The 26,978-nt window shown below is 44.2% G+C and overlaps 1 protein-coding gene across 1 annotated transcript; it reads right to left on the bottom strand.

Annotated features, from left to right (window-relative positions):
- On the bottom strand, window positions 1–26,978 carry LOC309531649 (acyl-CoA 6-desaturase-like). Its single transcript, XM_082221253.1, has 12 exons — window positions 26,253–26,978; window positions 19,576–19,686; window positions 15,888–16,085; window positions 15,247–15,348; window positions 13,117–13,242; window positions 9,900–9,960; window positions 8,703–8,779; window positions 8,398–8,495; window positions 6,656–6,752; window positions 5,546–5,625; window positions 4,712–4,837; window positions 1–3,733 (listed from the first exon to the last, which is right to left on the bottom strand). Exons 1-12 carry the CDS (start codon window positions 26,457–26,459, stop codon window positions 3,682–3,684), a joined length of 1,335 nt encoding a protein of 444 aa, XP_082077379.1. The 5' UTR covers window positions 26,460–26,978; the 3' UTR covers window positions 1–3,681.

Raw genomic sequence — 26,978 nt, forward strand, 5'->3', positions numbered from 1 at the left:
TCCCAAATGCAAATGCTAATGTTTATTTCAATCACTCAATTCTGTGCTTTTCTCATGAACAAGCTCAGTCAATAGAGCATGAAACTTGGGTGAAAGATTCCTGCATTGCAGGGGGTTGGACTAGAATTCTATGATTCTAAGGTCTGAATAAAGACAGCCATTGGGGCTTGTTTTAGTCAAGAGAGAGAAAAATGTCTATTTTAGGCTCCTTACTGTACCTATATTCTTCAGCACTTGCTACATTTTCACTAAAGGAATTGCTCTGTATAAGTTGCATACTGACCCCTACTTGTGTGGATTGTCCCAGCAACATTGTTCTTTATTCCAAATAACACCTACGTATCACTATCAGAGGATGCAACTGCCATTTCCCACAGTCATTGGCAGTACTGGTTCTCCTGCTTAAATGTTTAATAATCCACTAACTGCACAATCCTATACATGCCTACTCAGAAGTCCCACTGAATTCAGGCTTTGTCCCAGATAAGTGTGTGTATAGGATTGCAGCCTGCATTTCCCCCTAAGCCAGGTGTGGGGAACCTTTTGCCCTCCAGATGTTGTCCCATCATCTCTACCCAGTGGCTGTGCTTGCTGAGGCTAATTGTAGCTGAGTAACATCTGGAGGGCAAAATGTTGCCCGCACTTGCCCTCAGCTGAAGAGAAGAAGGCTATTGAGTTGAAATGGTTGAATCCCCAGATTTCTGCGGCTAAGCAAAGAGAAATCATCTGAGCAGGATGGAATACAAGATTAGAAGGTGCTGGGGTGGAGCGAAACAAGGTAGAAAGCTGCTAAAGGTATGATAGAATTTGTTCTGGAACCAAAGGTTGGGCAAACAGAACCACAAGAAAATCAGAAGACTTCAGACCAAATGAGCTTTCATCTTGGAAGACTGCATAGGAGATGCTACAGTACATTTTTGGGTGGTTATTCCTGTTGAAGCAGAGAAATTGAAATACATTCATGCAGGGCTTTTTTGTGACAGTACTGACTGGTTTGGGGCACCAGCACCTCTCTTTTCTTTGCTGCCCATGGCAGCCATTTTGTGCTGGCACCCACGGCACTTTTATCAATTTATGAATACTGGCACATCGTTTTTTTTAATTGAAAAAAAAGCACTGCATTCATGGAACCAGAAAGAGGCAGAGGGCATGAATCAGCCAAACCTAAGCACTTATGTAATGATTCAATACTTAATTACATGCTTAAACTGCTCAGTTGTGTTTTTTGTTTAATACTCAAGTTTGGCTTGATTATGTCCAGGTAGATTAAGGCAATATGTAGTTGTGCTATTAACACCCTGGTGTTTACTTCCTATATTATGTATCAAGGGTATAAAATATGGAATGTTCCTTTCAGTTCTGGAACCAGGGGTTTCCAGACCCTCAGTAGAAATGCTATTGAATAAAGTATGGTAGCTACACATACTTGGCGGCAAGTAAGATTTATACTACCCGCCAAATAGTCAAGAGGCACTGAACAGGCATTAGAAGCGGAAATAATTGCAATCTCATTAACTTTTTAGTTAGTAAGGACTAACCCAAAATTTCACTGGGTGTGGGCAGCAAGGTGTCTTTCTACTAATGGCCCGCTGGCATTTAAATGTGGTCATTAGTAGAAAAAGTGGATGAACAGTGTACTTTATTTACAGTGCTAGAATTGCCGGCAGAAAGTATAAGATCCATGAACTGTGGGAAAGGCCCCAGAAACCATCTTTGAAGATACATGCCTCATTCAAATATCTCATGATTCTGGCCCATTGTGCTCGCTCACAGAATAAACTGGTTACCCATGAGAGGAGTCCCAGAAACCCCTGGAAGCATGTTCTCATGGGTGTATTTACCGTATTTGATTTTTCCCCCTGCCATTCCTCCAAGGAGCTCAGGGAAGTATATGTGGGCTTATTACATTTTCTTCCTCACATTCCTGTGATGCAAATTAAGGTGAGAGAAAATGACTGGCCTCAAGATGCCCTGCGAACTTCATTGCTGAGTGAACCTAGGCCTCCTCCACTGTCCCAACACACATAATTGCTGCCCCAAGAGTGACCTGGGTATTTCCACATATGACCAACAGACTTTTGCATGAATGGCAAGAGGCAAGCTTCCTAAATATCTGAGCTAGTTTAACTGAGACCGTGAGCTAGACAAGGCTGCAAAGAAGAAGGAAAATCACCTAAGGTGGTTGAACTATATAGCAACACTGTACATGAGTTACCTGGGAACTTGTCACTGTTAATGGATCCAGAAACAAATTTTGATCTTTAAAGCAAGTCACTACCTGCTGTAGAGAGTACCTTGTTTCATGACAGACCCTTGTAATATCTGAGACTAGAGGCAGAATGCTCCTGTGGGCCCAGAACGCAGTGGCCCAATTAAAGCCCACGCACACACAGCTCTGAATAAAGCTAGTCAGCTGCCCAGGCTGGAAAAAGTGGGGGAAGACTAAACAGATGGCACCTGCTTCTCATCCTGAAGCCCGGTCTGCATTTGCCCTGGAACTGCATATGCGCAGACCTGACTGGTGAATCATGCATGCAGCAGCCATTTAAGTGCACCATCCCCTATCTGGTGAGGAGCACACATTGGAAAGCCTGCTTCCCTGCACACGTGGTCCCTGGTTGGATCAGGCTAGCTGACCCAGGGCAAATGGGAACTACACCAGTTTATATGCAGCCCCATTGCAGAGAATGGGAAGTGGCCTGCAGAAAGGTCAAGGCAAAACAAGTACAGTATATGGAATTTTGTTCTAACAGTGTGGCAACTGGAGAGGGAGAAAGGGCTGCATACATGGAAAGGACCAGCTCTGAGCAAAGGAGACAGACCTGGCCTAGCTGCTTGGACCTGGGCCTTTCAGTTCTCCTTTTGAAAAGGCAGAGAGCAGAGAATCCCCCAATGTAATTCTCCATTAGATTGGTGACAATATTTTGTTACTGGGTGGTGGTTGTTGTTTTTCAGAAACATGCTTCTGACATTTATTGTCTCAGCTGGAGGCTAACAAGAGTGAGATGAGATGATCTCAAATGTCTCTTCCAATGCTAAGATTCTATGTAAGCCTATGATGCAAGGCCTGTATTTTATGAGTTTTGCATTCAGAGGCACTTCACAAATAATGAATATTATCACGATGATTAACTTATCTTGCCTTCCCTCCTCTTGTTTCAGCATCATTAAGGGGAAATGGGACCCAAGTCTATTAAAAAGAGCCAGCCATGATTGTTTTGCAATTCAAACATCTGCAGAAGCTTGACTGTTTTGAAAAATAAAATCTGTGTAGATGAACCAAGTACCTGAGAGTCTGGGACAGTAATAATAGTAAGTAATAAGTCTCAGGAAGAGGAACAGGAGAGTATCTCTGCCTACTTGCTTATTCACTCATCCTCCCTTCTCAAAATACCCCCTCCCCCCACCAACTGGGCCAATTCTCAGCCATCATGTGTTCAGATCAGCATTTTCCATTCAGATTCTATGGACATTAACTGACCTGTCTGAAACCCTCTCTGATTTTAAATAGGTCCCCTGAACCCACCCCAGCATCAATTTTAAAATACAGGAAATTCCCTTCAAGCTGTGTACACACAGATACACACTGAAATTGGACGATAAGAATACATATGTGAACACCCCCAGCCCCCAGTCCCCCCCCCCTTTGCCTAACACCTTCCCCTTTGTTGAAACCCAGCTTCATTTATGGAGGTAGGCATCCAACCAGAGTGCTCCAGATTTCTTTAGGGACCTGTGGAGGAAGAAGAAGAGAGGCATGGCATTCCAGTGTTGGCATGGTCTCTAGAGCTATGTTCCTGCATTTACTTGTGCACAGGATACTCGTGTGTAGCAACGGGGTGGGGCCATGCTTCTCAATCCTGTCTCAGGTGTTGCATTCCTGTTGCTGCACCCCATCCCCCAACCTTTCCAGAGGACTGGAAAGCAAACTCTTCACACAAAGCAGGGCACACAATTGTGTGAGCATCCTGTTCACATGCAGCCCTTCTGCAGGAGCAGCTGCTTGCACGAAGAGTCTCACTTTCAGACCTCCACAATCAACATGGAAAGGTCAAGTGTGGATGCAGTGTCAATGGCAGTCCTGCTCCTGTTGCTATATATGGGTGCCCTACATGCAAGTAAAAACATGAATAGGGCTACACTCCTCTTCCCAAATCTGGATTTATAGGGCATGTTGATAACAACCTATACTTAAATTGTGAATTCCAATAGTTATTTAATGACCAAGGCACACTGTCTTCCTGCACAGGTCTTCCAATGGATTGCACAGGAGCATTTAAATGCCTGTTAAGGTGCCTGGCATTCCAGTATTGCCTCCTTTTCTCCTTCCATTACCAGGTTCCAGCATATCATTTGTTTCATAAACGCTATATTTGTCAATTTCATCTCGCTCTGCCTCAGTGAAAGTCAGGGCAGTACACACATCATCTCTCTTTCCCTTTTTTCTCTCTTTCACAACAACCTAGCAAGCTGGCTGGCTTGAGCAATGGCAACTACTGTGCTTTAAAGGGAATAGGCAAGGTAATGTCCACAGGCCCAGCTCACTTGCAGAGAATTCCCAGCTCTAAACATGTCTGCAGCAAACATCTGCACAGCAGTTAAGTTGGTTGAAGGTTCTGCCAAGGATATGGGCTACGGGCCTTGCGGTGTCTTGCCAGATTTTCTACATGTGCTAGGTGAACACATTGGAAAACCCCGCCCGTTCTCTTACCCAACAATGTCTGAGAATGCTTTCATAATAGGTTTTTCTTCATAAGGGACATTGTACTTGGCACAGAGGGACCTCACCAACGGTGCTATCTTGTGGTAGTTGTGGCGCGGCATCGTGGGAAACAGGCTATGGTAAAACAGAAAGGAGAAAGCTTCAGGAAGGCCTCCGTAGATTCTGTACTTGGGGAAATGTACTGCACTGCCTTGCACGTTTGCTTACAGGAATAAGCAGCAAAATGTAGTAGTAGAAGAAATGTCTGTACCCACTTCAGACTACAAGTGTGTGGTCTCTGCTGGTAGAAAACTAGCACTGAATGGAGGAGGCTGGGTTAGAACCCTAGACCCTGATGCTGGGTTTTACTTGCAGTAATTTTTTTAACATGGGAAGGCATTCAAAAGTAGCCTCCTCATCTAGTAGCTTGAAGGTGAACATCCCTGTACATCACCTCAAGGCTCTGCCAACCCACTCTGCTGCATGAGTTCATGGCTGGTGTGTGTGTGTGTGTTCTCAGTGCAGACAGTCCAGAACTAAAACATTAGCAGAAGTCATCCAAACTTCCTGAGCAATTGTTTTCTTCTTTTTGTATCTAACACCGGGGTTTTATTTCAACCATATTGTAATGTTATGTTCTTTTGCTGTTAGGCACTGTAGCCACTTAGTGTACAAGTGTGGGATAGAAATAATTATTTCAAAAATAACAACAAGGTAATAATTACCTTGCTTTTCGCCCTTCCTTTTTATGGGTTTCCAGTTCCCCCATGGGGTTTCTATTCCATCTTATAGGGTCTGTTCTTTCTAGCAAAATTCCTTCAGGCCCAAACATTGCATACTTACTGGTGCTCTATTTGAAAGTTCAGGTGTCCACTGAACCAGTCGTTGAAAAAGGATTGTTCAATGTTGCAGGTAGCTGCCAACTGCAGAATTCAAGGAGACAAAACAGTGAATCTTAATGAAGCCCAGACTTGGAAGCAGATCAAGTGGATTTCATAACAAGCTCTGCTCTTCTGTCACTGTCTGTGGTTCTAATACCACACTGCCATCTTCTACTCTAAAGCCACAATCCAAGGAAGTCTCAGATTGCACCTGTTTACACAGGAATTCCCTTGATCTCTCTACCAGTCTCCGGTTTTAATTGCCGTGTTGTTTTAAGGGGATTGTTTTATTCCCTCTTTTAATTAGGAATGTTTATATTTTAATGTTCGTGTCGCTGGTTTTTATATTTTCAAAACTGCTAAGAAGCCCATTTTGGCACAAAGAGGTTTAATAAATCAAGAAATAATAGTCATTGTGCAAGGGCTTCCATGTAGCCCTCTTGTTTAAATGGGGGCCGTCTAATTTAAGCAAATGTTCTTCCCATGGCCACTGCAATGCTTAAATAGGCCCATCAGTTTTGGAAACCTGAACCAAGAAATCTAACGTTGGAAATAGTTACAACATGTGGTCTGGAGCCACTTCAAATATACCTTGAATAGATGGCAGCAAAGAACTTCATGGATGTCTGTAGTGCAGTTGTCAGAAATATGACATTCACCCATATATCAATGGGGAACGGGCTATCTACCACCAAAAATGTAATTTTAAGGGTTAGTTAGAGGTCAGGAGCAATTGGAGGGTTGTTGCTGCTGCTCTGCACATGGCCTACCAGCAGCAGTCACTGCTCCTTATTGGGAGGGAGAGAAGGGAAGCTACTGGGTGCTGTGTGGGCGCATCGACAGAGACCATCTGCCACTCCCACTGATCTGCCTGCACAGCACCAAACTTCCTCAGTTAGCTTTATTTTTAGAAGAATCCCATGACACAGACACAAAGGCTTAAGTTTTTTCCAGCATGATTTTAGAACCCCCACGGTGCAATCCCAGAAATCCCACCAAGTTCAGCGGCGCTTGCTGTCTCATTAAGGCTGTGCAAGATTTCAATAGTTCAGACTTTAGCGACCCAGTTTACCTGAGCACTGAGCCAATCTCTGTGCTTGTCATTGTCGATTTCCATTGGGATGTGATTCATCTGTGTGACCCATACAAACCAGTGACTTTCCATGAACCTTAAAAAAGGACAAGGGGGGGGGGAGACAAAAACCACACAATTCAGCCTTGTATATCTGGAAAGATTAATCCTTGGACAAAACTGTGCTCCGTTAGTGCAGGGGAAATGGAATTCTTGCCTGAATAATCAAAGGAGAGCCTCCCCCATTCTGTGCAGACAAACATCTTAGTGGTTGCTAGGTTTTCCAGTGGAAAGGGTAATTGGCATTTTGCTCTGCCTTTCTATATTGTGAGACACTTTCCAGTCACTTATTTAATAATTTGCATATTCATTTTCTATCCTAAGCAGAGACAAGACAGCTGTTCATTTGGGATAAAAGAATGTAGTTGGACATCAGCTCCCATCAACCCAAGCCACTGCCCATGCTGGCTGTGACTAGTGGGAGCTGAAGTCCAACTACATCTATTGGCCATCAATTCCCTGCCCCTGCTGTAGCCAGGTAGCCTGTATTTTAAGCAGCTCAAAGAAGAATTGACCTGGCTATGAAACCCCCCAAATAATAGACACCCCAGCTTCATAGCAGACTGTGTTTCTTGTATTTACTCGTGGCAACAGTACTAGGGAAGGAGGTGAAACTGGAATTTTCCACTGGACTGCTTGACATTTTTTTGTGTCTTCTCCAAGGGATTTCGTCAGTGACAAATATAGTAGCAGAAAGGACTGGTTTGTACATGATTATTTTTTCACTTGGTAATGGGAGCTTATCTGAACAGCCTAACACAGATACACTGCCAGATTCCCCTCAAGCCCAGGGCTGCTAAATTGAGGGAGTTCACCAGATTCATAGGACTGTCATTTATCCAATGAGTCTGAAGATATAATTTTTAATATACCCTGCATACTTTTACCTTAATAATATTACTGTTTGTCATAGGATCAATTCAGAAATGCATAAATGAAGACAAATGAATGGGTGTTGTTGTTTTTAATGAATGTGAGCTGTTTGCAAAGATTATCAGAGGACCAGCTGCTGATGGCTATCTGAAATAATCAGGATTTAAAATACCAGAGTATGGGATGGCAACACAACATTCCTTAGAAGAGGAATGTCACATTTCAGGAAAGTTGTACTCATTTGCCTAGAGGTACCCCAGTGGGGGCATGAAAATCCATGCAAAAGAACTTGCATTCTTAAGAACAAGAAACACCATGGTGAGGGTGACAATGAAAAGACCTTGGAATCCTGAGGCCTGCCATGCAGTCCCAAAGCCTTCTAGTTCAAAGAACAGATCCAAACATGCTTTGCAACCATCTCTGGTAACTAAATCCCTGCAGAACATGTGTGAATGTGTTGAATGTTTAAGAACTCTTGAATAAATAAAACCAATGAAGCACTTTTGAAAACTGTGCGCTCCTGCAACTCTGATTTCGGGCAGCATTCACGGCGCAGCATTTGGTGTACAGTAAACAAGCACAGGGAAACTTTCCCTCAGAAAAAGAGAGCTAAAAAAGGGGGAGGAATAAGTTGGGAAGAGATGGGATGCAGCAAAGCCTGAGGTAGAACAAGTCAGCAAAGAGAATACAGCGTAGTAGACCAAAGATGGATGACTGAAAGAGGTAGAAACAGTGTGATTAGGCTACTCTGAAGACACTCCTTAGTTCCACTGTTGGAAAGGGGAGGTTCAGCAAGAGGGAAACCTTACCTGACGAAGGTGAGGAGACACAAGGATCCCAGAACTCCATAGAAGGGGATATATAAGGTGAAATAGCGTAGGTAGTAACTGAAGGCCCAGGCCAGGTCCTAATGAGAAAAGGAAGAGGTTACGTGTTGCAAGGGATAATGCTGCCTCCCTCCTTCCACCAGTGCTGACTTCCACAGAATATGCAGAGAGATGCCTCTTCGTTTCCCCCAGGAAGATCTCCTTGGAGTGGCCCAGGCCATTCAACTCCAATGGAATGAATGGGTTTGAATGAAGGCAATGCAGGGTATGGAGGGTCTTTCACTTACCGCCCAGAATTTGTGTCTGAACATGGTCATGAAGATTTGCATTTGGAAGTAAACTGGAATGAGGAGAGGTGGAAAAACTGAAAGGAAAACCAGAAGGCATTAGAGGAGGCAGGCAGGCATGAAACATAAAATGGCACCCTGCAGCTGGACAATGACCTTAACATGAAAGTTAGGGTCTGGAGGGAACTGCTATCACTCTGGGAAAACATGGCAAGAGGTTCTGTTTTGGTCTGTGTTCTAGCCAACATCTCAAGATGTTAAAGAGACTAGGATACCTCTGCACCATTCCAGAAAGGCCCAGTGTTTCTACTTACAACCAGTTCAGCTATTTAGAAAACAGCAATCGCCCATTTTAACTAGCATTCTGAACCACTTCAAAGTGCAGGTGGGTAATGCCAAGTTTGAATTCTCCACTAGGACAAATGATTCCCCGTATGTAGGAACTAGCACCTCAGTTTTAGAACAGCTAGCTCTCTGGATACAGAGAATTTACGACACGTGGAAATACTTAAAAATTACACTCTAAAATGCTGTAGTCCCAGGAGGGTTCTCTTGATGCTTGTTCCTAGTTTAACTAGAGTTTATAGACTAGTAACATTTATTCTTCACATTGCAAGAACCTGGAAAAAAATATGATGTAGCTCCATGTTTTCTTTAATGGAGTTGTGTGGAGTTGCATCCTTTATGCCACAATAGTGAGTGTGGTGTAGTAGTTAGCAAGTTGGACTAGGTCTCCCAAGACCTAAGTTCAAATCCCTACTCAGCAATGAAGATCCCTGGATGTAGTCAGTCCCAAATTCTCAGCCTAACCTACATTGCAGGCTTGTTATGAGGATAAAATGGAGTATGTGGGGAGAAGAACCATGTATACTGCTTTGAGTTTCTCGTTGGAGGGGTGGGATAAAAATGAAACAATGGCAGAAAGGATAGAGTCAAGAGAGAAATATGTAGCATGGTTCTGACTGGATTCTATGAGTTTCCAAATATGGAATACAATGAACGCTCAGAAGTGAATGAAAGGAGATCTACCCTATTGCTGCACATCAGAAATGTAGCAGGAGGAGGGATCTTAATTCCTACATAGGGAGGGGCTTGTTAGGAAATAAAGAATAACTGTTTAATCACAAAGGAATTACAAGCAGGTTCCTGCCTGCACCTACATGTAGGAAAGCGAAAGAAGGAAATGGAGATACTCACCAAAAAAGAAGTATTCGTGCTGATGGTTATATGGGAAGTATTTCAGCTTCTTCTTTCCATACTGAGGAAAAAAAGGAAAAAAATGGCCTTCTCAGTGGTAGCTCCACAATTGTGGAACTCACTTTCCAGGGAGATTTACCAAGCTTATAGGTCTTTTTAGGTCTTTTAGGTGTACTTTGAAGCCTTCCTGTTTCAGAAAGCCTGTTAAGGTTACAATCCTAGGTACGTTGCCTAGGAGCAAGTCTGATTATAATTGCCTTTGTTTTAGTGGACTTCCATTTAAATTGTCATTGTGCTTCTTGTATTGTTGTTATATTGATTTGTATCAGATTAATATTGTAAGCATTTTTCTGACGATAGAGGATTATATTCACTCATTTAAGCCCACTTGTTATTACATTTCATTTCCCCACCCCACCCCACGCAAGAACCCTAATACCGTATTTACATGAGCCATCAAATCTAATGTGCACCTCAATTTTCAAAACCTTGAAACAAAACAAAAAAAGTATATGCTGTCAAATGTAAATGCGCACCTTAATTTTTGCAATGTAATTTGGCCAAAAAGGTGCACATTAGATTCAAGTAAATACGGTATTTACACTCAGGTTTTTAAATATCCACTTTTCTTGTCAGCTGTGGTAAGTAAGAATTGCCATCAGGCAACAAGTCATCATCATCATCTTCTTCTTCATAATTTTATTATTTATATTCCGCCAAGCGTATGGGAGGGGGAAATGGAAGGGGGACTGAGGGAGGAGAATGTGTCCCCAACAATCATTCTGGGTTTTCTAAAACCATGGTTTTAGCAAGATGGGATCTTTACACCTACGCTCTATACATAGTGGGGATGGCAGAACTCCTTTACCATTCTCCACAGTTCACAGTATGGTGGCTCTTTCCTCAATTTTTTGAAAAATTGAAATGACACCACTTTCTTTTAAAGGTTTGTTGTTGGAAAACAGCACACATATTTCTTGAGCCTACTGGCTCAAACCGATTGCTTTGCTTTCGCAAAGGTCAGACGGTAAATGCCAATTTTCTGCTTAGATGGACTTTAGACAAGTGCCAACTGGATGATATGCTGACAGTTATGTCCATGAAAGAATGGAAAACCAGCCTCTTCCTTTTCACAAGTTTCTGTGTGCTGCTAAATCATTCAGTTTTTATTGCTGTTGTTATTATGATCATAATCACCATTTATAAATAATGATATTATTTTTAAATGTTGCATGTTGTACGGTCCGTGCCAGCAGGCTCACAATCTGATAGGCACAACGCTAAGAAGAGCGCAAGCAAATTCAGGCGCCTGTTGATAAGGCTACAATTATCAGCTTCGAAATGGCCCAGTGTTGAAGGTTGGCATAGCTCCATTGTTAATTTTGTTTGAACATAACGAACCAGGCCAAATCAAGCGGTGTTCCTCGAGGGCACGCAGCGCTCTAGACACCATGATCAAACAGCATTCCTCTACGACACAAGGTACAACCTGTACACAACCATGCCCAGTTTGCCCCATCCCCTGTTTACTTTGAAAATATTCAGTGCCCTCCTCCTGGCTGAGGCTTTGGATTTAACGGCAAGCATCTTCTTAGTATGTGATGCAACAGCACACAGAGCGTTGCTGTGGCAACCATTTTGCAGAGCTCCGCTGAAAACTGCATTTATTTCTGGTTATTATTGGCTGAAGAGCATTCTTTGCACTTTTGAACCAGAGCAAAGTTGTGTTCCAAGAAAGCAACCCATCACAAGGACAACATACAGCTGCAGCGCCCCAACATTATCCCAAAAAATGTAACAAAGAATAATATCTTACTGCCCCCTTTTCTTTCCCACCAATAGGAGGTCTATTTCCTGTTTTTGTAGAGGTGGTTCTCATATTAAAGGTTCAGGTGTGCTCTTGCAAGGCACATCTTTAGCTGAGGATAAGTGCACATCTAAGAGTGGGAGAGCATCTGGCCTTGAATGCAGGAGGTCCCTGTTTCAACCCCCAGGATCTCCAGGCAGGGCTGGGAATATCCCCCATCTGAAATCCTGAACAGCTACTGCCAGTCAGTGTAGACAATATTGGCAAGATCCAGTCCTCAAAGCAGGCAGTGAGCTTTCCCTGTTTAGGGAAGTTTTTAATGTTTGATGTTTTATCACATTATTATTATTATTATTATTATTATTATTATTATTCTGTTGGAAGCTGCCTAGAGTGGCTGGGGAAACCCAGCCAGATGGGTGGGGTATAAATAAATAAATAAATTTATTATTATTATTTTATTAGTGTAGCTTCATTCTAGGTGAGTCTTCTGCAAACCAGCCACGCAGAGAAGCCAGCTTTGCTATCAAATGGAAGTATGATAGTAGCAAGGATGGCCTCACAGTAGCACCAAATGGCCAGTTCCATACATGAATGAAACTGCCTTCAACATGAGATGTGACTGGTTTTTAGGAGAACTCTAAAGACTTTTCCCCCCGGTCAGCTTTTGGATGAAGATAGGTCAGTTTTATTCTGGTGATGCTGTGCCAAACATCATGTTTTCAGATGTGCTGTGCTGTAGATTATGATTGTATGGTTTTAATAATTTGTGTCTTAATGTGTTGTGATCTGCCTTGGGCGGGCTAGCCCTGAAAAGCAGCCTATAACTAATATAATAATAAAACCATTCTGTTGTTATTGTTGTTTGCGGATAGTCTCCGAGTCATTGGCTCTGTCATCCAAATCCAAGGTTGTGCCTAATGAAGTCATCCCATTATTAGCACAAGGGGTTCCGCTATGCAACAGGACTTCCTCCCCCTCCTCTCTCCTTGCATGCCCCCAATCCTCCAGAGCCGAGCAGAGACTTACAAGGAGAGGAAAGGGAGAGGAAGTCCCATTGGATAGGTGGAAATCTTCGCACTAATGAGACAGCTTTGTTTGATACAACCCATAGCATTTAATTCATATCCAACTGGTATGAAATTCAGAGTCCTAAAACTGGTAGGGTCAGTATTAAGCCATGGATTAGAATGTGGATGATAGTTTTCCCCTACAAAACCTGACCAGTCACAAAGTCCAGATAAACCGGCCTGCGAAAGAGCTTTGCCCCTCTTGTTTGCTAGTCATTGAGGTGCCACATAACTGCGCTGGGTTCCCGTCCCCCCACAAACATGCGAAGCGGGTGCCCAACTCTTGGAAACAAAGAGCTTCCGTGTAAATGCAACTTGATTTCACACCCCCTCTTCTTACCTCGACAGGCTGCGTGTCTCCCAGGACAAAGAGGTGCACCATGTTCACGTCCGGATCCTTCTTGAAGATGTTTGGTTTCGCATGGTGCTGGAAGTGACGGTGATTCCACCAGTTTGCTGAGGCGCCCTGCAGGAAGAAAAGATTTGCACGGTACATGGGGAACTCTGCTTTTTCAATGCATTTGTGTACACAAAAAGATGCCCTGCAATGTTTTAATAATGAAAGGGGCTGGGAACTAGGTACAATAGTCAGTTTGGCTCCCGCGAACTCTTAGCTCCTTTTTCCTCTTGAGGTTTGAGTACCAATTTAAAGCGGCAGATCAGAAGGCCAGCTTGCTGCTCATCACTGGCCTGGTAGGCAAGCTGGCTGTTGGGGCGGCTCCAGATCATTTCCAAAAACTCAGGACAGACAGAAAGCCTTTGCTCACAAAGAAGCTTTCAATTCCAGCCCAAGGCCATGTTTATGGAAAGCAAGTACAACACCCTATTCATAGACCCTGGAGGTCCCCAGAGGAAAGCAAGGAAGCCTACAGCTTGGAGCAAACAATGTGGGCATTATCGAGAAATTAGCTAGCCAGTCCCAAAAGCCTTATCTGGGTTTTATGTGGCAAGGATAAACTACTCCAGCCAGCATTCCTTACTGCTCCATGGTTTGTGATCTTGAATGATAATCTGAAAGGAGGCACTTAAAAGAATGGCCATGAATGTCCATTCCAGGTGATGCTAGTCTTGCTGCTCTGTGTCTTTAATAGTTGCCTGGTAACTGCAGCAACAAAGCTTTTCCTGACACTTTATCTCCACCAGGAAAAGCTTAATCTGCTTTCCATCTGTGTGTCAGGTTGCTGCTAAAGGCACAGGAGCTTGAGGGGGGGGGGGGTTTGACAGTCCTAGGTGACATACTGCTAATTCTCCTGGAGTATTTCAAGTTGGTGGTTCTTAGCTGTGATTGGCTGGCTAGATCTGTTGGATTTCTGCCTTTCAGGCACAGGCCCTCTGTTGGTTAAAAAGGTGGTAACTATTGTTGGCTTGATCCTTATCTTCTGCCATAGCTCTTCAGCCTATTAATGGATTCTTGCAAGAAGTGATTTCCTCACCCTGAGCTCTTGAGCCTCTAAACTCATTGTATTTATTGTGAAATCTCTTGGACTCAGATCTTCCAGCTTCTGAGTTCTGAATTTATAAAACCCCCCACTTTGGGGTAAAACAGGTGAGACATCCTTTGATCCAGAATGTCCACACACTGATTCCATTATTTTTTTTCAATTTTATACATTTCAATTATTTTACAATCATTTTAATATTTCAAAACATGACTACCTTCCCCCTCTTTCTGCAGTTCCTTAGATTTATTTTTAATATTTTCTGCATATCCAAATTAACTTAATTTGCTCATTTATTCATCTACTTTATATGTATACTCTTTTTAAAAATCTCTTGTAATACTTTCGGGATTGACTCTATTGAATCTTCTACAGATATCACCACGTCGTTTGCAAATGCTTTTAATTTATATTGTCTCTGTCCCACTCTTATACCTTTAATATCTTGGTTACATCTTATTCTTTGCACCAATACTTCCAAACTATTATAAACAACAAAGGTGACAACGGGTAGTCTTGTTCCTTTAGTTATTCTACCATTCTCCGTCAGGATTCCTTAAGAAACTTAAAGGGAATAATATAGTCATACAAGTTTGACTGTGGCTAATGGTTCAGATTTTGAAGGGAATTTATATATATATATATTGCTTGAGATACATTTATGTCAGTTCACAAGCTATACCCTCTGTGGGCACAACAACCTGTTCATCTAGAATAGATTCATTTCGGCTTATTCCTTGCTAAAGCAATCAGACACAAGAGCTAGAATTTACTGTTTTTTATCACTTGGAAGAGTGAAGTAAGCTGGCCTCCAGCTAAGACTGTGCTCTTTTTGTCCTGCTCCCTTAAAAGCTGCGTGACAGGCAGAAATCCAACAGGCACAGCACTTCCCAGTGATGGGGAATGCATGATACTTGGGATCTTTGTCAGTTCTGCAGTTTTTAAAGAAACTTTCCTACCAGGAGAAAGATGGCAATCTTAACCTCATCATTTCTTACTGCAGTTATTTCCTTAATGGGAAATGACCTTACCTTCAAGTGACCAATCACAAACTTATGAACTAAGTGGTTCCATGTAGACTTCTTAAACACAGAGAGGTGTCCAAAGTCATGCTGTAGCCATCCAGCCTGGGCCTTGGGAGGAAAGAGAATGATCATGAGAGAGAGGAAAGGCACCCCTAAGAGAAACGTCATATCAAAAACTAACTATAAGTGCTTTCTCTTCAGTTTCCTTTACATCAATGGTTCCCAAACTTCTCCCCACCCTGGACCACTTGAAAATTGTTGCAGGGCTTTGTGGACCACTTAACGATTTCCCTGCCTGTTCTAGCAATTGTAATGTGCTGTGTTAGATGCTGTATGGTTTTTTAAATTGTTCTTTTATTGCTTATTTTATTTCTTACATACTGTGTTTCATTACATTACAAATTGTAGGTTTATTTTTTGAGGGTATTTGATTCAGTTGTATTATAATATTGTAACAGGGAATGAAACACAACACAGTATTAAAGATGGCCCACCCTTCCGGTAACGATTGGCAATTATTAAGTTACAAGTTGTTTCATGCTATCTTCAGTGCCTTTTTGAAGCAGTGACAGTATGCAACTTTCAAGGCATGGGTGAACTAGGAGGCAGGTGACTGCCCATTCAATATCCATAGAACAAAGTTTCACCTGGGAAACTGCAAGGATGATGGCAAGGAGGAAGGTTGTGATCCAGTTAGTACCACAGTATGAAACCATAAGCCAAGCCAGAGCCTCCATCACAAGGATATGACCCAAGTAAAGAGAGAAAAACACAGGATCCGCTTGGAATAAGTTCATGTCTTCTGCTGTCTTCCTCAGGGCACGGAAATCTTCCACCAACTGAGACTGCAAAGTAGAAAAAAAGGATATTAAAAGAGGTCCTCTCCTCTTGACACCAAAGGGACTAAGGCACACTAATTTTTTCTGGATTGCAAATTATGTAAAAGAAAATTATATGCCAGCATTTTTGACAACAGCAAGATGGCTTTCCCTCTCTGTACAAATGCATCTCTCTCAATGAGAAAGAACACAAAACAGACCCCCCCCCAAAGATCCAGAAAAGCCCATCCATGAGTGAAGGAAGTGCCTGCCATTTCCACACACACACCCCAATTTATTTTGTCTATTTCCCCCCTCCTTTAAAAAACAATAATAACCCAAAAACTACACAAGAAAGGGCCATTATAACCTTGGCAAGGGTACAATGCTGAAGTTTCCTAAGGAAACTGGGGCGAAGCAAAGGGGAGAGGAGGAGTCTGTAGACAGTTATGCAAACTCAGTTCCGCAAAACTGTGGCAATACTGCAGCATAAAACTCAACCGTTTTCCAACTGCCCCTGCCTGCAGCCCCAATTTGTTTTCCAAAATACCCCTGTCTGCGGGAATATATTTTGGAACAGCACAGCCTCTGTTTGCAGCAAAAATCATCCGAGACTCTCAGGGTTTGTCACTGCACTGCACCGACTGTGAATGCACCCTAGAGTAAGGTTACCAGACGTCCCCGTTTCCCAGGGACGGTCCCCGGATTTACAAATCAGTCCCCTGACAAATTCCATTGAAGTTGAAAAGTGTCCCTGGATTCATTGAAAAAAATCTGGTCTTCTGCTTTGCACCTTGCTAGGGGAGGTCAAGATTTCTTTTACAAAATCTGCTCTGCCATTACAGTACTGAACTCCTCATGGAAGAGTCTCTGATAAGCTTTCTAGGAAACCCTGCTGCCTGCTGAAACGTAGTCTGAACCGTTATTCCCTTTGGCATAGGAAGCCCTGAGCTCTGCAGAGTGGTGTTCCTGAGGGAAAGCAGCTCACGAGGCACCTGCAGGTTAATGTTTAGACACTGGCTGGCTGTCATCAATGCAGCCATCCAAGAACGAGAGGCGGCAGAAAGGGCTTCCTTTTGCAATCAGCCAAGTGGGACGAAGTGCCTGAATAATTGATAGCCGGAGCGTTTGAGATTTGAGGGATCCTGAGTGACACAGCGACATGAGGCCCGATGGGAAAGGCATCTGTGGATCCTGTTTGCAAAGCTGCCCTCCAGGCCAGAGCTCAAAATTTCAGATTATGAGAGACCCACGCATGGCTGGTTTCCTATCCGTTTGGAATATATATGGACGACTGGTTTGGTTATGTGGCCAGTTGTACTGGGAACAGGCTCCTTACAGGCCCATGAAAAATTCTCTGGACATTTTATGTTACTGGGTAAATTTACATTCAGGACTCTTCGTTTCTTTGCAACACTCCCCCTGCTTCCTCTTCTATACCTAGGCCTTGTGCGAGGTTTTTCTTCAGAATATTGATTCTGTGACATAACAGCCACTCAGCTAATCTTTCTCTCAAGCTCTCTCTCTCTCTCTCTCTCTCTCTCTCTCTCTCTCTCTCTGTGTGTGTGTAAAAGTCACAGGTTTATTTCCAGCGGGCTCCTTTTCCTGTTTCTCGTCTGTCGTCTCCCTCCAGCCTTCCCATATTCTGGTGTTTCCCTTTTTATTTTCTAATAGTGTCCCCCGCCCCCCGCTTCTCTCTCCCTGCTTGTTTCTTGCAGCCTGCTTTCTTCAGGACTACATTTATCTTTATTATAAACCCCCCCCCCAATTGTATGGCATTTGCATAAATTTTGGTTTAATGTTAAGTCGCTTGGAGACCTTAGGGTGACTAGCGACTAATAAGCTTAATAAATAAATAATAAATTATCTGCACATTAAAGGCAGTCAGAAGCACCCCTGAAGCCACATGTCTCTGGAGATGTGTCCCTCCCCCGTTCCTCATTAAGGCATCTAACAAAACAGCTCATCTAATAGCTAGGGATGGCTTTCAAATGGAAAGTTAATTGCAAACTTGTGTCCGCCTCATGCTTTATTCTTTACCATTCCTTTTCTTTCTTTTCTTTTTTTTACAGCCTGTGTGACCTTGGGTGGTGGTGGAATTATCGTCATAATTTTCCATAAAATCATTATTCTAGTTATTTTTGGAGGATTCTAAGATACAGCATTTATTAAGCAAAGTCAATGTTGGTAGGTTGGACTTACATTGTCCTAAGCGCATTTGAGAAAAGGGAAACCTCTAAACCTGAAGTTTACTAAATATTCCACCTTCCCTAAAACCTTTTTTTTTTTTTTTGCACATACAGCAAAAGGAGGTAGCAGTAGACTCCAGGGGCATAGTACCTCAGTTCAAATAAAGCAAAGGCAAGCTGAAACCCAAGAAGTCTTGCAGTATCAGTTCTTCCTATTGGTCTACAGTGTCAAATATCCACCGTATTACAACCCTTGATACAGTTCTGGATGGTAGTATTTAATCCTCAGATGAATCAATGTTCTATGCCTTCTTTGACACCTCAATCCTATAATGTATTTTATGACCCTATAGAAATGTCTACACACAAACCCTGAATCTGGCGTTACGGCATAATCATTGTGCTGATATTTTCTGTGTTTTCTACTGCTATCCTGTTTTCTTTCTTGGGTATCCACAGACTAGTTTAAACTCTGATCAGTATATCTGTGTAGTCTCAGGGTAGATTACTTTGCAGGAAAATATCGAATTTCTGCCTGCAGCCTCCAAGCGCATGCCACTGTCACTGGTTCATGCCTATCCACATACAAAGAACTCCCAGAGCTTGTGAGGCAGGGCTGCACTTTGCAGAAGCCAGGCTAGGGTTACCATATTTCAGAAAGCAAATGGCAGCCCTACTAATTCATCTTCGCCAAGTTTCTCCCATGGGATAAATAATTTCAGCTTTTAAACAGATTTGCCTGGGATAGGCTGGATTGTCTGTAAGATACTCCCCTTCTGACACTCAGTGCAATTCTTCATTCTCCAGTGATCGTTTGTCCTCCAAAGCACCACTTCAAATATTGTGACACACTTTACAGAACTAGCTCATGAGAGATACTAATGTAGAGTAAAACACAAAAAGGAAAACTGACTCTAGATCAGGGGTGCAGACCCTCTGGCCTGTGGGCCAAACGTAGCCTGCTAGGCATCCCTATTTGGGTCGCAAGGTTGTTTTGGCACTTGACATAATATATGACATTAGGTGTGAGGCAAGTAAGGACAGAGCCTTAAAGGAACAATGGGCACTTTAAGGGGAACTCCTGTTCGCTCCTTTGCTGGAGCTAGACATGCTTTCATCATCCATCAGTTGATGGGTGGCGGGAACATTGCTCCAAGTTGGGAAAGTGGTTTCCATTGAAACCATGGTTATGAAAAGCACTTCTCCCTGCCACCACTGCTCCTTGAACCTCTGAAAACCAGAGGGCTGTTTGAAAGCCCTTCTGCAAACAGCTCAGTGCCGTCCTTCAAATATTCACTGAACATATAGGAAAAATTGCTCTTACTCACGTTCTGGCCTCTGTCTTGGCTGGGTTCTCCTGGGGCAAGTTCTCCAATCAATAATGGCTTAAGAAACTTTCTTACAAACACAGGATCAGGGTGAAAGGCCTTAAATGCATCCTAGAATGAAGAAATACACAATTGCTGTTCAAAGAGCTGTTACCCACTCTTCCTTATCTCTCATAATCATTTTCCCCTTAAAATCCAGAAACGTCTTTCTACATGCAATAATCCTTACAGATGAGCCAGTGCAGAGCAAATTCCCAGAGTGGTTTGATAACCAATCCCTCTTCTCTGGGAATTGTAGCTATGTGAGGGGAATTTGGGTCTCCCAACAAGTCTCAGCACCCTTAACAAAATACACTTTAGGGCAGGCATCCCCAAACTCGGCCCTCCAGATGTTTTTGGGACTACAACTCCCATCACCCCTAGCTAACAGGAGCAGTGATCAGGGATGATAGGAATTGTAGTTCCAAAACATTTAGAAGGCCAAGTTTGGGGATGCCTGCTTTAGGGGAAGCCATGACTGTTTAAGGTGGTGATACCAGTTTATATGTTTTGTGCAGACAGGGCCTTACTGTAGGAATCAAACAATATTCCTTCTGATTACAGATTCTCAAAACACACACACACATGTATAAAATAGTATATAACATTGAAAATCTCCATCTCCCAGCATAATTATTAGTAGATAAGCAAACAGAAAGCAACATATTTTCACAGCCAAAGAGTGAGTGGGTGGCAGAACTAGGAATCCTAATCTTGCGGTGCTTTATTCCTAGGGACTGGTCTGACTCAAGTCATTGTCTCTAATGAGTCCTTTGTTGTCCTTGCTTATGGAAAAAAAAGGAAACCTTAATTAGTAAGATTAGCTTCAGCAGCTTAATTCACTTGGAAAAAGCACTGGAACAGGGGACATGGAGTAAATAAATTAGAAAATGCTGGAAAGGAGAAAACAAGATAGGAAATAATATACAGATAAGGATAGCTATTAAAGCATAAATGTGAGGCACCATGGAAATTTTATCACCAAATGTGATTTCTGTGTGCAAGCTGCTACCTGAATCTGCAGTCATCAAGAAACGAACAAGCATGTGCATAAGCCTAAAGGATTTGTAACTGAGGGAAATTTCCAACTCCTTATCTTCCCCTAGAGCCATATAAAATCCCTAACTCCTTCCTAATTCCCAGCAGAAAACACTCTTGCTTAAAGTTGTGCATTGCTAATTCACCTTGCGGCAACATAATCTAAGGCTGGGCGCACCCAGACGATGAACATTTTGGTGTGCTCATTAACTTCCAGAGTCTACATGAAATGAAGGCTTCACCTTTAATTGGTACCAAATTTTTCCATGTGGTGAACAGGCGTTGTTGGGGGTACTGGAGCACAATTTTCAGCCTGCAGGACAAAACTCTTCCTGTCACTGCAAGAGGACCAGATGTGAGAGAGCTATCTGCACTGTATAATATAAAGCCAAACAAGGGGAGTGTAGACAACCATTATGTGGGCAGGCCCTTTGTGCCGCTCCCTGTCAAAACACTGGATGCAGCATCACTGGACTTCTTCCTCCTCCTTTTGAAATGAGTATAAGCCTGAAAAAAGTGAAGGAAAGAAACCCTTCCCACATACTTCAGCCCCCTCTGATACCCAAAACAAATGGTACAGTGGCTTGGAAGGAAAATGAAAGGTTGTGGGATGGGGGGGGGGAGCCAGGGAAGCTTTCTGCTGAGCCACACAATGCCCACCAAAGAAACAGCTAAGTGTTTAGGGAGATGACAATTGGCCTTACAAAAGATACTGGATAAGCACTGTTTAATGCTAGGGAAAATTTGAGCCTCCTGGGAACCGACTAATGGTCTTCATTACAACCCGGTAACCGTACCTTGCTAGCACTGGATTAAAGGACCTGGCAAGCCCTCTACTGGGATCATATTCTGGGGCCATAGGCCTTTCTGACTTATATGTCAGACTCATATACTGCATGCACACCACATTTTCTTTGCAAAGCAGCCATGCTATTTTGTTGAACAGATATCCATCTCTTTCTAGGTTCTTGAACACATTGCTAGCAGATGGCAAGCAACAGTGGCATCTCCTTGGGAAGCACTAAATGGCTTCAAAAATGCACTGTGAATGAAGTCACACTTGCAGTAAGGGTTTATGCAGTCTGAACCTGGCCAAACAGGAGACAGTCCTATGGTATTGGAATTGGCTGGTGGAAGCTTCAAGGGCTTGATGTGACTTTGGGGCTTGCACTATCAGCTTCCTTGCTACCTGCTCAAACTGTGTGTGTGTTTGTGTGTGTATATATACAAGGTACCGTAAGTCTCTATCATTGCCTCACCCAAAATGAAAAACTAGCTTGCAACATCCTAAAGAAGGTGATCAGGCCTCTCACCACACTCCTGAAGTTCAAACAGAATTATGGTGGCAAGCAAGCAAGCAATGGTCACCTTCAAGAATACACTTGAAAGAACATGATGCTGCAGATTTGGCTCTGTGTGTCCCCCCACCCCCATAAGTACAAACACTTCCACATGTGCTGGTTCATGAGACTGATAGCTTTGTAGTGGATATACAACATTTGGGAGAAAGAGCATTCATGAAATCCTAGAAGGGATGAAAAGGCAATGCAGCTAAACCAGTGACAAAAGCTGGGAGCCATCAAACTTGCTTCTGCAAGTTGGGAAACTGTCATATCTGGTAACCTCTAGGTTAGTTTACTGCAATGCATTTTACACTGGGCAGCCTTTGAAGACACTTTGGAAACTACAGCTAGTGTAGTATGCAGTCGCAAGATTACTGACTTGGTCCAGAAGGTCTGAGCACATTACACTGATTCTGGCCTGACTGCACTGGCTACTGATGAGTTTCCCAATTCAATTAAGTGCTAGTTTTAACCTATCAAGCCGTATGCAGCTCAGGACCACAATACCGCAAAGGCTGCCTCTCCCAATATGAATCTGCTCAGAGCAAACAATCTTCATCAAAGACCCTTCTTTATGTGCCTTATCCAAGGGAGTTATGGAAGGTGGTCACATGAGAACAGGCCTTTTTGGTAGTGGTTCTTCCTTGTGTGGAATGTTCTCCCCAGGGAAACATGCCTGGTGCCTTGGTTTTTATGGGCCAGGCCAAGACATTTTTATCTGCCTAAGCCTTTGGTAGTTATACCAGCTTCTACTGTGGTGCTTACCTTTTACTGATATGAGATAGGTTTTAACCTTATTGTGTTGGATGAGCATTTTAATTATTTTGTACTGTACACTGTGTTTAAATTTCCTGGTTTTTATTTGACTTCATATATATATTGTTAAGTTGCTTTGAGACTAAGAAGCACAACAATACATAAAATAAAGGAGGTAATTTGTTTTTAAAACGTTGCTCCACAGAATCACACAATCCAGACATTTCAGCTCATTGTGTCTCTTCAGTCTTCTTTTTAAATGTTGCTTTGAAAACCCCCACTGTGATTTAAGACAACAAAGACAATAGAATCACTGTGTGTTTCAGTTTGGGAAGTTCAGAGATGAGTGGGAAATGAAAATTACAATGTAAATGATTTAACAATAAAACTTGCAGATTGGCAGGACATCTGGACCAATTGATTTTAATACATGATGGCTGCGTTTCGAAGAATGACAAGTTGATTTGAAAGCATGTAGTTCTTCCCAAGAACACAAAATGGAGCAAGTGCTTTATAGACAGTGGACAGAAGTAACCACAGCCAGAAACATGCAGCCAAGGTACCTGGCCAAAAACATCCGTTCTGGCTACAATTCTTGTTCATTCTGTATGACAGACACACACACAACCAAAGGAGAAGCACAAGAGAGACTTAACGGAGCCATGACTCGATACAGATTCACATTTTCTCTATATGTGAAAGCCTGTGGCTGCTTTTGATTAACACACTGTTTGAAAATACACTCCTAGAGGTTACTGGTACACGTGCTGTCTGACATGCATGTAGAAGGGTGGAGAACAAAAGGCATACTCACCTGCCACCTCTGAAGGTGGACTTTGCTGCATTATATGAATGTGTGATTTCACCCTCACTTCTGAAGATTTGCTTTAGATACCTTAGCCTGAGAATAAAGCTGGGAACCTGTAGCCCTCCAGGTATGCTGGACTCCCATCAACCCCAAGCAGTATGATCAATAGGGATGATGGAAAACAGTAATGATGCTCTGAGTATTGCCAGGGTGCTTCACTTTCCCATGAGTGATCACAACCAGCTGTAACACTTTTAGGATTTGTCCTCAGTGCGTCTCAGGTCCAGAATACTTCCCCTGCCCTCGGTTTCAAAAATAGGAGGGAAGAAGAAAGTAGAAAACAGTGCCTCTGAGCACATGCAAAGAGGCCTTCCTTCATCATCAGGTAACTACAACCCACATTCACCTGAGGAAAGGTTTCCGGAGCAGAAAATGCAGCTGGAGCACATTTATGAGTCCCATCACCTTCTCCGATAAAAAGACCTCATACACCTACCTTTGAAGGTGACCCGGAAACTACAACTAATCCAGAATACGGCAGCTAGAGTGGTGACTGGGAGTGGCCGCTGAGACCATATAACACCGTTCTTGAAAGACCTACATTGGCTCCCAGTACGTTTCTGAGCACAATTCAAAGTGTTGGTGTTGGCCTTTAAAGCCCTAAACGGCCTCGGTCCAGTATATCTGAAGGAGTGTCTCCACCCCCATCGTTCTACCCGGACACTGAGGTCCAGCACCGAGGGCCTTCTGGCGGTTCCCGCACTGGGAACCAGGCAGAGGGCCTTCTCGGTAGTGGCGCCCACCCTGTGGAACGCCCTCCCACCAAATGTCAAAGAGAACAACAACTACCAGACTTTTAGAAGACATCTGAAGACAGCCCTGTTTAGGGAGGTTTTTAATGTTTGATGTATCACAGTATTTTAATATTTCTTGGAAGCCGCCCAGAGTGGCTGGGGAAGCCCAGCCAGATGGGCGTGGTATAAATAATAAATTATTATTATTATTATTATTATTATTATTATTATTATTATTATTATTATTATTATACAAAAGGCCTATCTAGTTCAGTTTTCTGTTTCCCACTGTGGGTCCTCTTGAACATAAATGGACCTTGGTATCTAAAAGTTTGCAGGCTCCTGGGGGAAGCCCAGCAAAAGCTGGGGAAATATCCAGTTCAGAATGAATTACCCCCAAATGGAATGAGAGTAAAAAATAGTTTGTGGTCATTCAGATAGGGCTGGGATACAGCAAGATGCTGAGCATCCAGTAGGCCGTGATAGCCCAAAGGGCCATGGGAGGGGGAATGAACATGCCAAGCAAATCCACAGAGGATGCCATGTGCAGATATGGTCTCTAAGCTATGATAGAGGAAGTGGGGTGCTTGGTTTCAAAAGCAATCATAGAAAGGTGGGCATAAAGGAAGTCTGGTCAAATAGAGAGACGCAGCAGTATACAATTATCTTAATGGGATGCAGTTAGGGCAAACCTTTTGAAGCTGAGGTCCACATTCACTTGAGGGAAAGTGATCAGGGGCGCATGCAAGCGGTGGACAGGGCTAAAGTCAGAAGTGAGGAACAGCACAGCTTCCCCTCCTCTCTGCTTTGTCTTCCCTCTACCGCTTCATTCATCTCTCTCTCTCTCTCTCTCTCTCTCACACACACACACACTTATACAACTTGTTTCCCACAGGCATCTAGTTGGCCACTTTCCCCAAACCTCTCTTCTCCTGGCGTAATCCAGTAAACCAGAACCTGGGTAGACAAAAGTGCTTCTTCAAAGCTTGTATGGTTAAACTATGGAATACTATCACAACATGTGAGGAGGACCCCCAACTACGGTGGCTTAAAAAAAAAAGGGGGTAGAGACAAATTCATGGAGAATAAGGCCACCAACAGACAGACTCCCTCCAGGACCAGCGGGCCTCAGGAGTCCAGTCGCTAGGGAATAGCAGCTGGGGAGAGCTGCAACTCTTGTGGGCTCCTCAGAGACATGATCTGACTGGCCACTTTGGGAAGCAGGATGCTGGGCGAGACGGACCTTTGCTTTGAGCCGCACAGTTCTTAACACGCGACTACCTTCCCCGCGCTGTGCGTCCTGCCCGGAGCTAAGCCTCCGCTGGCCGGCTGCTTGCGCTTTCAGGAGCCGCAGCTACTAATCTTGCAAAGGCATCCTGGTTTTGCTCCTTCCCGCCGCCGCTATGCCTCCTCTGCTGCCGTTACTGAAACAGGAGCCCGGTTGGGGGGGGGGATGAGGCTAGCCAACCACTAGCTGCAGAAGCAGCTGCTGGTGGAGGACGCCACCAGCTCCTTTCCTTACGTGGGGGGTGGGGAGTCTCCGGGAAAAACCCCTTGCAGAAAGAGCCACCCGAGCGCAGCTCTTTGGCCGGCCTGCAGGCAAACCTCTCTCCTCCCCGCTCTTGCTCCTTCTGCAGTCTCCCAGCCGCCGGCAACCTTCCAGCTTGCAAGCACCCCATTCCCTCTTTGCATCCAGTCCCCGTTTCATATCAAACGGCGGTTCCTGCCAGCCCTGCGGCTGCAGCGAGCTCCGCGCTGCGGATTTGCCAGCCCTGCAGCGGCTGCCGCCGCCGGTTCCCTCCCTTCTTCAAAGCAGCAGCAGCAGGTGAGCGGCGGCGCAGGAGCCGGGCGGAAGCCATTTGCGCCCTGCCAGCGGCACCGGCAGCCGGAGCCCCTTACCGTGGCATCTTCGCCGGCGTAGTGGCTGATCACGCGCAGCCCCCCCGGGTGTCGCTTGGCCCATTGGGTGATGTTGTACACTTTCCGCTCGATCACCAGCCACTTGTCCGTGTGCACGTTGTGCTTCTGGATCTCCTCCCAGGTGTACGAGGGGCTCGGCGCTTCCCGCTCGGCGCACATCCCGCCCTGCTCCTCGCCTTTCCCCATGACCGGCTTCGGCGCGCTGCTTCGCGCTTGCTGGCGATCCGGCGAAGCGAAAGGCTCCCCGCCTCTCCGCTCCGGTTTAACTCACCGACTGCACCGCCCCCCCCCACGCCGCCCCCTCCGCGTGCTCTTTGTCTTCGCCTTGCCGCCTGCCAGCCCTTGTGCAATTTCTGCCGGCTCCGCCGCCTGCTCTGAAGTGCCCCCTAGGCTGCAGCGGCGGACTTTTCCCTCGCAAATAATCCCTGCGCCAGCCAGCCAGGGGGGAACCTCAGCCTCTCCATCCCATTCCATGAATCACCGACGAGGATTCCGGAGGGTAATCAGCAGAGCTCCTCCTCCAATCGCCGCTCTCCGCCGGCCAAGCGGGGCTCTGCCATTGGCTGGCGCTAATCTTTCGAAGGTGAAGGCCGGCTGACCTCAGCTTAAAACTTGAAGAAGCTTTGATATTGTGAAGCGGAACGCCGCCGCAGTGCTTGCGCGGGGCTCGCGGCGCTGGCCCAGGTCTCTTCTCAGAGGCGGCCA

This window comes from Podarcis vaucheri (genome assembly GCF_965113315.1).
Source record: "Podarcis vaucheri genome assembly, chromosome: 1".
In the NCBI taxonomy this organism is placed as follows: Eukaryota; Metazoa; Chordata; class Lepidosauria; order Squamata; family Lacertidae; genus Podarcis; species Podarcis vaucheri.